Here is an 11,624-nt window from a genome sequence, read left to right as displayed (position 1 = left end):
GGGAGAGGTTCTAGGGGCATGACAATATATAAAGGGTAATACTGCATCTAGAAAAGGAAAACTGAAAAATAGAAAGCATCTAAGAACAGTCCTAAGCATGTGGTAGAGCTGCCTTGTACAATAAGGAAACGAGAAATGAGAAACTAGAAACTAATAGGATCCTACCTCATATGTAGTGAAGAAGGTTTATTTTTTACAGCAACAGCCTTTGAAAATAAAATTAGAAACATGTTGATTTGGGGTGAGCTTGTGTCAATTAAACACCACCCCTCTTTATTTATAGTGGAAAAAAAGAATGTTTTAGAATATATTACAAGGACCAAAATACACTTAAAGATTAAAACACCCTTAAAACCCCATATTACAACACTCCCCCTCAAGTTGGTGCATACATGTCAAACATGCCCAATTTGCTAACAATTGGATAGAAAAGTTTATTATGAAGACTCTTAGTAAATATATCAGCTAATTGAGCTTGTTAGTAGATTAGAATTAGAAGTTAGATTTGTTTCCTAATTTTATTGTTTCCTATTCCTACTAGGAGTATGTAATTGTTGGTCTATATAATGAATAGTGTTGGGCAGCCCAATATCATCAATTGGGACTCTCTCTCTCTCTCTCTATATATATATATATATATATATTTTTTAAATGGTATCAGAGCTTGATCCCTAAACTAGTAAAGTCAATCTATGCTATCATCAGACAACTAGCAACAGCCCCTTCTTCTCTAGCTTGGCTGTTATTCCTAAGAGCTTCACAATTCCATAGAGGGGATGGTTTCATCCCCTAGCTTGTCGGATTTTTGAATGAAAGTATGACTGATTGATATCAATCATATGGTTTGAAGAATCTACTCAAAGCATTGTTGTGACTTGTGAGTGATTGCTGGTTGGGTTTTCTGGTTTGAAGATTGAAGCACTCAGTTTGAAGAAATCGATTGTACTTGTCAAGGTTTTGGCTCTCTGCCAGAATCGATTTTGGCCATATCTATTCAGTGTGGTCTTATTTTGGAAAATCCTTTTGGGGTTTTATTCAGCATCATATTAAGGACATTCAGTCCAAATTTCAGCAGCATTGGAGCATTGTACACCCAACCGCAGGTATTCTACTGTTTTACCCAACGTAGGGTTCTGAAATTTGAGTCAATTTCTCTCTGGTTGTTTATTTTATTGAACTTTGTCTAGAGATTTGGTTTGTTCTCTAGTTTTGATTGGTCAATTACATAAGATCAATCAGTTGTGTGATCTAAATCCCCCATAAGGAGGTTAGATAGATTTTTCTAGTTTCTCTATCTATGGATCAATTCTTTGTTTGTGTGATTTTCTATGAATCTCTGTGCATTAATGTCTGACACTGAGGAAAGAATGTTGTCACTGAGTTGGTATCATCATCATCACATAGGATTATAGAAAAAAAAAAAAAACTTGCAGGAGCTGCCAATTTTCAACAATGGAAAAAAATTGTGAAGTTGGTTTTGACTGGCCGAGATCAACAGGGTCATAAAAAAGGTGAAGCCTACTAATGACACTACGTGGGATACGGTTGATGCACATATTTTGGGACAGCTATTGAAATCGATGGATAACTCCATAGTTGATGTTGTTACTCGCATCGATACTGTGAAGGAGTTGTGGGACCATTTGAATGTTTTGTATTCTGGACAGAACAACCCCTCTCGCATCTATAAGCTGCCCCAAGAGTTTTATCGGACTGATTGGAAGAGTCGGCCTCTGACTCAGTACTTTTCTGATTTCAAGAGGATGTATGAGGAGCTGAATTCTCTACTCCCTATTAGTAGTGATGTGTTGAAGATGCAAAACCAGCGGGAGCAGCTCGCAGTTATGGGCTTTTTGCAAGATCTTAAAACAAAATATGACTCCGTTCGTTCTAGATTCTTGGAGGTTACAAGGTGGCATCCCTTGCAGATACCTTTTTCCGAGTCTTGTGGGTATCTCAAGAGCATGGTTCGAAATCTCGCCGAAATTTTGAAATTTTATTTAATTTTTTTTTCCGAAATGAAATAAGGCCCGAAATAACATTTGTACAAAATTTCAATCGAAATTTCAGTATTTCGGCCAAAATTTCGGGATCATTTTGGTATCTCGCTTGTCTCGGTGGTTTCGGTTCCATTTGCATATTTTGAAGGAAAAACACTCCAACAAGCTTCTAATTAGCCACATCATCACACATTTTGACTTCCATTGGACTCCTACAAGATCTACGCATTCAAAGCTTAGGAAAGATAAAGTACTTTCTCCAAAACTAGGTAAAATTTTCAGAACAGTTCGACGGTTGCTGCCAAACAAAGGTGCACCTCTAAAACAATGGCATGTCCTAATATTTTTGCATTTTTATGTTCTAAGCATGTTTATTAACCTTAAAATAAGTTACCCACCAAGTTTTCAGGTCAAAATATGGCCGTTTGACCACCGAAACAAAAAAAATACACCATTTCGGCCGAAATTTCGCCGAGACGAAACGAAATTTCAGTTTCTGAACCCACCGAAGCACCAAAATGAAATGAAACGAAATTTCGAACCTTGCTCAAGATAAGTCTCATGATTCTACACCAATGGAAAACTCCAGACTTGCAATCCAAAGTAATAATCGTGGAGCTTCACATGGTATAGGAAATGGTGGTAGCAAGGGGCATTATATTGAAAACTTTTCAGATAGTTCAGGGGCAGTATGCACATGCCACCATTGTAGTAAACCAAGACACATCCACCGTTTCTGTTGAAAGCTTCATGGCAAACCTCCTCAGAAGCAATTTGCTAATTCAGCCACAGTTAATGAACCTTTTCAACCTGGACAATCTGAGGGTAAGATGGTCAAGATGGCCAATGAAGAATTTGCACGGTACAATCAGTTTCAGACTCATGCTCATCACCCTTCCACTGCGACTCTTATTCAAACAGGTAATGCCATTTCACGTCTTTCCTCTTCTTCTCATCCCTGGATAATTGATTCAGATGCATCGGACCACATGTCCAGTGTTTCAGGTATATTTTCTTTTTTTAAGGAATCCTTTGCTAATGTCGTATTGACCAGTGGTTCAATTGTTAAGGTCAATGGCATTAGCATTGTTTGTTTTAATTCTTCCTTATCATTATCATCTGTTCTTTATTTACCGCAGTTACCATTTAATCTTCTATCTGTAAGTGAGTTCACACTTCACACAGGCTTACAATTGTTCTATAACTTTTTATTCCGACTCATGTGTTTTTCAGGACCTTATGATGAAGAAGATGCTTGGTAAAGGTCGTAAAATTTGGGGACTGTATCCTTTTGAAGACAATTCTCCTTCCCGACTTTCCAATACTCCTTCCATAGCCTGTTCGGATACTCTGACTCCTCATCAAGTTCATTTTTTATTGTACCAGCTCATATCAACATTGTCTGCCTAACAAGGAACTGTCTCAAACAAAAATTACCCAATTGGAACACTATTAATGATCAATAATAAACTAGTATCAAATTTTAGAAAAAAAGTCCAGTAACCAAATGGTTAGAATCATCCAATCAAGCTGATCTCTGTCCCAGAGGTGTCTTCAACATGCACTAGTTATGGATTGAAAAAGCAATACCATTTTTCTCATTTAGATTGAGTAATACCAGCTTTATGGCACCATAGACCAAATGTTCATCCATCCCGTTATGTAGCAAGTTGTCTATTTTTATAATTGATGCGCAAAATAGTTTGATTTGTGTGAGGCATAGCATAGCTTTGGACAGGTTCTTTTATATATATATATATATATATGCACATATGTAATATAAAAATAACCTAAAACAGGGGTGATTGCCTGAGGGAACACAAAGGCAGATCAATGAAAGAAAGTTCATGTTTAACTGAATAAATGAAATTACTTTTACTGAAAAAACTTCACAATGGTAAATACCTAGGGTTTGGAAATCACAACTCAAAAATTACACCACACTGAATTCATTAGAGAAAGTCAAAGTCTAAATTGAAGAAATAACTTTACTTTTAATGGGAGAAATTAACTATATTAAATAGGTAGGGTTAAAATATCAAAACTTGAAAGTTAGACAAGGATGAGTTCATGAATAGATAGCAGCAATGAATGGACTGTTGCCCGAAAGAAATGAACTTGTCTCAGGCATGTTGCAGGACTGATGCACATCTATCTGCACACCACATAATGAATGTGATCCAGGCATGATGTCTGTACAATTATGAATCCCTGGCATAGGGAAGTATAATACGGAAAGTATATTATAAGATATCATTACTTACCAGCTTATGGAGCAAGTCAGGCTGCTCTTTGAACAAGTCAGGCAAATGCTTCTTCATAGCTGCCTCCAACTTGAGAGCATCTCTTCCTGGCACACCATACCATATTTTTGGAGCACCCCAATGCATGTAATTTAGTGAGTACAAGTGGTGGTCCTCAACATGCTGTTTCACAAAATTAAACCAAAACATAGTTAATGCTAACAGCCATCAGTGTCTAATCCACCCATTTTAATTTGTTTCAAAACATTATGATTGTACCAGCCAAGGCAATAAAGTATGCAAAATAGTAACAAGAAAAAACGTCAAAGGATGCAGTCATGCAAAAAAGAAATAAATAAGGAACCATCAGTCATTCTATCATGCCATGGAAGTGTTGAGGCAAAAAGGGCCTTTCAGTCCCTTCGCAATGATAAGAAGCATATTCCTACATACAACCATAGTTGTCACGGTGACAAGGCGATCCAAGGCGGCGGCTGAGGGAGAAGAAAAAACCAAGGCAACACCTTGAAAACTATGCATACGGCCATGGGACAACACACCAAAAGTATCCTGCTTCATTCACAGTAAATAACTAAATAAATAAATAAAAAGAGCCTTGAATCTTACCCAACAAAATGTTGAAAAGCACATCCCAATGTACAACCATGGAACTAGAACACCTGAAATATCACTGCTCTCAAAAGAGAGAACAGACCCCGGAAGCCTAGGGAAATTGTTCAAGTTCCAGCCTGACCTTGAATATTGGTCATCACAATCAGAGGAAACCTTTGGGAACCCACTGCCAAATACTCCAGTTTCCAGATCAGCCCCATATAGAACCTACAAAAACAGATCAGCATAACAAGAAGTTGCCCAGATGGGGGAAAAAAGAAGTTTCCCAATATGTCTTGTCGAACTCTCCTATCATACCTCAATCTCTTCAGTTGGCTTCTCAACCATCCGCCAATATTCACCCTCAATATCTTCAACTAAAGGTTCCTGCTTTTGAAGCATGCTTTGATCAGTCCCTGAACCTGTATCGATGTCATGCTTCCGAAAATATTGCCCCTTGAAATCGTCAGCATATTTCTGGAAAGCTTCAAGAGTGAATTGTGGACCAGGTTCAAAACCAAATCCCTCGCCCTCATAGCATCCAGTTTTTTCAGGACCCATGCTATCTCCATTAACAATTCCAGAATCGACACCCATTTTCATGCATCTTCTCCTCTTCCTCTTCATATGATAAGAAATTCTAGACATCCTTTTCACTGAACCACGATTTTGAAGCTTGTCAACCCGCTGGATACGGGTGGCAAATTTAGAACCTTCCCATAGATTCTTGTCCTTCAGGGGGCAAGGAGGTTTCCATGACGGAGGAGGAACAATGCGGCAAATTCCATATGGCTCTGCTCTTGGACGTATACTTGCAATATACTTTAGTGTATCTTTGAATTCCTGGAGAAAAGTTTCAAAACTCCGTCAAGATTTTTCCCCTCCCAGCTAAACACACTCTTAAGGTGGGGGTGGCAGGACAATTCAAATGCATAAAATTGAAAACTAGGAGGAAAGAAAGACCTCTTCAGTCGGGTAGAAAACAGGTGTCTCCTCAAGAACAGGCCTGCATGCATCTTCAGGACGCCATCTTGCTATAACCTGTCCGTACACCATATCCTATTAGCTAAAAAAAGCGATGACTAAAGGTCTTGTACATCACAATATTACACGAGGAGTGCACAAAACCAGGAATTTGTTGAGTCATTTACTTAGAAACCCAACCTTTTGGCAGTTAGTACACTCTAAACATCCACGGATAATGCCTTTAGGAAGGACAGGTCTTGCAGGACAATTCTGCATTAGAAATGAAATATCAATAACAAATGAGGAATATAACTAGTATGAAATCCAAACATGTAACCAATGTTTAATAATCAGGGTTCAGTGAAACAATAACAACAATGATAATCAACCTGATCAAACTGTTCAGAGTCAGAGTCCTCCTCTGAGCTGTTTTCGAGTCGACTGTAGTTTATCCATGGCCTACGCCTAAGGGTCCTTTGAATCTTCAAATCATCACTGATGTCGTCCTTGGTGTCCAACTGAGCTGGCTGCAGTTCAGATGCAACGGAAGATTCCAAGCAATCCATCATAATTCCACTATCGTCTACCCTCTTTAAGGTGAAGGACGTAAGGGACACAAAACCAGGTGGAGCAGAAAACTCAACTTTTTCTTCTCTAATTTGAGCTCTTAAGCATTTTGTTTCCATCAATACTGCAAACCATGAGAGGTATGTAAACACCAAATAGATCCAAAAATATTAACTTTGAGTCCAAATACCTCTTAACAACGAAAGTATTCAATCCAACAACATCCTGAGAAGATATTGATGTAGATTAGGATTTGTGAACCTTACCATAAAAACATATGGAAGTGTGTAGTAGGCAATTTTCCCATCAACCACCAACTGTCCTTGAAGTAATATTGGGAGAAGCAGCTATAAGTTAGATCCCACTTGAAAGGATGCTTCTATCCAAAATATCACCACGAATTGGCAACAAATAGTTCATCTGCACCAAACGCAATAGAAAAGAAAGATCTTAAGGAAAAACAAGAATCTGCCAGCAGGAGTTCTTGAAACAACAAGCCAAGAACGACAACATGATTTCAGAATCAAGCATGTTGCATGAAAATCTTTCCTCTTTACGGATTTATGCTATTGCCATATCAGATTAGTTACAGACCTTGAATTATTCTGGTAACTAGATTAAGAACTTAAGATAGCTAGGAGCTGGCCAAATAATCCCATATCTTTCTCATGAGTTTCTCCTTTCTAGCTTTTTACATCTCAATTTATAACTGGGTCTTGATCTTGTAGTCTTTATCGACATTTCTTGGTAACTTGACAAGCGATTCAATCTGATAAAAAGTCTAAATCCATCCACTAAAGTGTGTTCATACAGTAAAGAAAGGAGGTGCTCAAACAGCTTCCATTTCAGAACATATATGAAAAAACTGATTTTAAGGCAATGCCAATGCAATGTCAAAAAAATCCAACCATCAAAATAACTTCTGGACCTGGAATTCTAAGATAGACCGCATGACGTTCAAGCTCGGATATAAGGTTCATTCATATGGTTTCATCTAATTCCGGGTAGAGATTCAGATTCTTTTCTGTTTTTTCTGAATATTAATAATGTCGAACCAGTTCAATTAAGAAGCAACTCTACAGGAGGATCAATATGTCTAAACAGCATGCTATAGCAAGAACATTTGGTATGGTCTTGAAACCTGGTCCACAAATAATGGATGGATCTGCACTTCTAGAACTTGAAGATATCAACAGGAAAAACTCCAACTGATGCTGCAGGGTTAGTCTTTTAGTTTCTGGCAGTACCTCAATCGAGTAGCAACAGGTGTCAGTGTTATAGAGCCAAATAACAACCTCCAGCAACAAGAACAGGACCCGAATGCTAAGATTGTGGGAATAATAAAATAGAAACAAAGGTTAAAAAATAAGAATATAGGATGGGTTGAGTCTCTCACTCTTCCCATGGGAAGCTCACCCACTAGGTCTCTCACCTCACTGCGTCTCACAGCATGGAAGGTCTGTCACCTCACACTCATGGTTAACAACCAGTATTTTCATCCATTCAATCATTGGCTGCTGAAATCAGCTTCTTCTTTTTTTTTTTTTTAATCACATCAAAGGGGCCCTTATGTGGAAAGGAATCCCCCACAAATTGAGCTTTATCGGTATCCCAATCCCGATCTAATTAACAAACTAAAGGGTCCAAAAAAAAAAGGGAAATACTAACAACCTATAAAATAGAAACTATCTTTAGCTAATAAAATCCTCACATAAGGGATAAAACTTCCCTAAAAAATAGCACTAATACAAGCTTTCAAATCTTCTATATTCTTCTCCATGTATTGACCATGGGACCCACTCGAAATCTGGAAAAATCTTCTTTCAACTACTGGACGATAGCTAATATCTTTCCCAAATAAACTGGGTCGATAGGGGGGCGATGAACCTGGACAGGTTGCTGTTCACTTCTCTCTTCCACCATCGATCTACATCAATTAATGCCAGAACCCCACATGGCCAGATCTCAACTCTTTTTGTTCCTAGATAGACATATAACTTGAATGATATTTTTATGTTGCAAGGTTTCCCTGACACCACAAAAAGCACTGATCTGTGAAACATAATGGTGTGATACTGGATTCCAAAAAACCCTATTTGGGTTCGCTATGGCCCATCCAAGCACGAGAACTTTAAATACGATGATCCGTGGAAGTTTCATAATTTCACAGTTCAATTCAAGGCTCTTTTGGAAGCGCAAGAGGGCTTAGGATATATGAGTAATAAAATTTAACAGAAAAGGGACAAATCTGTAATTTAAGATAGAGTAGGAATAAAAGATTAACAACCTATAATTACAAAGGACTTGAATGTAATTCTAAGGTCAGGCCCTTAGGTGTACATAGAAAAAAGATTCTTCTTCCTCTCAGTTGAAAGAGGGAGGTGGAGAAAGATCTTGTTTTCTGGTGAAAGAACTCACACCTATAGAGGGTCAGATCAAACTGAGAATTCAGGGGTAGTATGCTACACAACTGATCTCTAATACCCCCTGGTAATGATGCAAATTTGGGTTCCAAAACCAGAATCAGATCACTTATGAGCCCACAAGAATGATAAACATATCAGTTTAATGGTTGAGTGGCAATCTTGTAATTTCAGAAGCAATTGTGCACATCACATGTAAACTACCAAGTAAACTACCAAGTAAGGGGCCAAACTAGAATAGAAATTAGAAGAGGTGTGTTCCAGAATTACCAAAGAGAAGGGAAATAATAGAAAACAGGGGCTTAATGGTAATAACAGCAACTTGCCTTTAATAGCAATAAAAGAATTGTCTTCTTGCTTCTCACGATACTAAGCAATGGCAGAACCCAGTTTTTTATTCAGGAATGAGATCTCTCTCCAACAAAGATCAATCGAACTGAAATTCTGGGATCAAGTCCCTAAATCAAAACCCTCTTGATTCCAGTCAACAATCGGTCCAATGACCAAGCACATAAGCAGCAAGGCTCACTGCAAGTGAGACCTGGCACTGGATACAGGTCTGGATTCAGTTGCAGCAAGGTATCTCCCAGTGGAGGTGGAGGTCGGCCTAGTGATTTAAGGACTTGAATCACCTATAGATAGGCTTCCTTGGACCAAAACCAGAAGACAGACCATAGTCTGCCAGAGGAGTTCCAGCAAGAAGTCGACAGGAAGAAGAGGAAATCAAAGAAGAAAGGAGAGGGAAGAATAGAGAAGAGAGAGAGAGAGATAGCTACACACACCTCGAGGCAGACATCGTTTCACCCAAACAAACATTCATTCATTCCATTCAATTCGGTTGAGTACAAAGACTACTCATAGACTCAAAACAAACCTACGTTCTATTCTGAAATTGAAATAAACTTGTATCTAAATCTAAATACAGAAAAAAATCTCACCCAAATAAAAATAAAAGTCAACACTAATTCAAATGCTATTGTTTCTAACTCTAAAAAGGAAATAAAGAGGAATCAAATCAACCCCAATTAATAAATCATCCAACTGCATCAAGTAAACAACCAAATCAGCAATCTGAAAGTTGGAACAGATTCTCTGAAATTGTATCAGATGGTAGTGTAGCAGTCAGAGCTGAAGTCAGGTTAAAAACCCACATAAGAAAGGGCTTTATGGAACAAGGTTCAAGGGACTGCATCACCCTAGAGGGTCAACTTGATTGGATCTGTGCCCTTCAATTTAGCCACCACAAAAAGAATCATCATGGCCTCAATTAACAAAAATATCTCCGAACTATGTGCCCACAGTCAAGGGACTGCTCCGGGTTATTATCCCCATAAAAATCGAGGACATCCAACCTCGTTGCTTTGTCAACTCCATAAATATCACCTTTCCGTTGGTTCCATAAGGTGGTAGTAATGTTGTAAGATGAGGGGGTGATGGAGGTGTATAATGTGGCTGTGCTGGTGGTGGCAATGGGGCACGAAACGGACCTTGTGGTGCAGAGTTGAAAGAATCCCTAGAGTGGATGGGACCCTTTCCCTTATCTGAAGCCCTCAGTTTGACAATAGAAGCCTGTAGTGATGCCATCATGTACTAAAGAAAAGTAACTGTGGAGTCCAAGCCATCAACTTTGTAGCGAGGTTATCAATTTGGTCTATGAAACGGGTGATGTCAGCTAGGGTTTCCTCCTTGTGGGAGTTGAGTAGTTGAATAAATTCACTGTTCGACACCATAATGTGGGGCAGGGGAGGAAATTAGTTCTGATACGAAATTGGTGTGATCTTGGATTACCAAAAAACCTATTTACATTTGCTACGGGCCTACCCAAGCAAGAGAAAATTAAATAAGATGATCAGTGGTAGTTTCATAATTTCACAGTTCAATTCAAGGCTCTTTTAGAAGGGGAAGAGGGCTTCGGACATATGGTTACTTAAGTTTTAAAGAAAAGGGGCAAATCTGGAATTCATGATAAAATTGGAACAAAATGGAACCAAATTTAAAAAAAAAAAAAAAAAAAAAAAAAAAAAAAAAAAAAAAAAAAAAAAAAAAAAAAAAAAAAAAAAAAAAAAAAAAAAAAGGGACTAGAATGTAGTTTTAAGATCAAGCCCTTGGGTGTAAAAGGCAAAAGAAGCTTTCTTCTTCCTCTCAATAGAAAGAAAAGGCAGAGAACAGATCCAGTTGTTTCATGAAAGAACTCACGCCTAAAGAGGTCCGATCAAACTGAGAATTCAGGGGTAGTTACCTAGACCACTGATCTCTACCATCCACCTAGCAAACCACCAAATCAGCAATCTGAAAGTTGGAACAAATTCTCTGAAATTGTACAAGATGGTAGTGTAGCACATGGTTTAAGATATTGCTAATATTTCTCTTTTTTTAAAATGTGAGACAAGATGTATGGCGAGTTATAATTGTACAATAACTCGACCGAGATCTCAAGATCTCGCCAAATCAATCTCTCTCTCTCTCTCTCTCTCTCTCTCTCTCTCTCTCTCTCTCTCTCTACTTTTTTGAAGAAAAAACACTAAGGAGAGAGGATTTTGGTGCTTTTGATTGAGGATCTCCATTCCTACACTCATTGAAGCTTAAAGAGTAGAAAATATTACCTCCTCATCCACATTTGGAGTTACTTTAATTTGCATTAATTTGCAATGTATGTGAATGTGACTCATCAGTCATCAATGTTAATTGTTAAACAATTAAGTAATTATCTATGATGTCTTTTAAATTCTTATGATTATGTTGTGTCATGTGTTGATTGTGGAATGTGGATTGTGGATTGTGGATTGTGGAATAGAGCAGACTCCTAGGGTCCG

General features: G+C 38.1%; 1 protein-coding gene across 6 annotated transcripts in view; it reads right to left on the bottom strand.

Annotated features, from left to right (window-relative positions):
- Window positions 1-11,624, bottom strand: part of LOC122067133 (lysine-specific demethylase JMJ18-like) — a 25,056-nt gene that overhangs the window by 7,164 nt on the left and 6,268 nt on the right. For all 6 annotated transcript variants that reach the window (XR_006136596.1, XR_006136597.1, XM_042630981.1 and 3 more), the window contains 7 exons: window positions 6,655-6,808; window positions 6,211-6,512; window positions 6,020-6,091; window positions 5,819-5,896; window positions 5,174-5,698; window positions 4,871-5,083; window positions 4,265-4,426 (listed from right to left, as the gene is read on the bottom strand). Coding sequence is in view for 4 of the 6 variants with exons in the window: in XM_042630981.1 (XP_042486915.1) it covers window positions 4,265-4,426; window positions 4,871-5,083; window positions 5,174-5,698; window positions 5,819-5,896; window positions 6,020-6,091; window positions 6,211-6,507 (1,347 nt within the window). In the remaining 2 variants the exon portion in view is untranslated. The remainder of the gene's footprint in view (window positions 1-4,264; window positions 4,427-4,870; window positions 5,084-5,173; window positions 5,699-5,818; window positions 5,897-6,019; window positions 6,092-6,210; window positions 6,513-6,654; window positions 6,809-11,624) is intronic.

The sequence above is a fragment of the Macadamia integrifolia genome, unplaced genomic scaffold (assembly GCF_013358625.1).
Source record: "Macadamia integrifolia cultivar HAES 741 unplaced genomic scaffold, SCU_Mint_v3 scaffold2728, whole genome shotgun sequence".
NCBI classification, from domain to species: Eukaryota; Viridiplantae; Streptophyta; class Magnoliopsida; order Proteales; family Proteaceae; genus Macadamia; species Macadamia integrifolia.
This window is presented reverse-complemented; position numbering and strand designations above follow the sequence as displayed.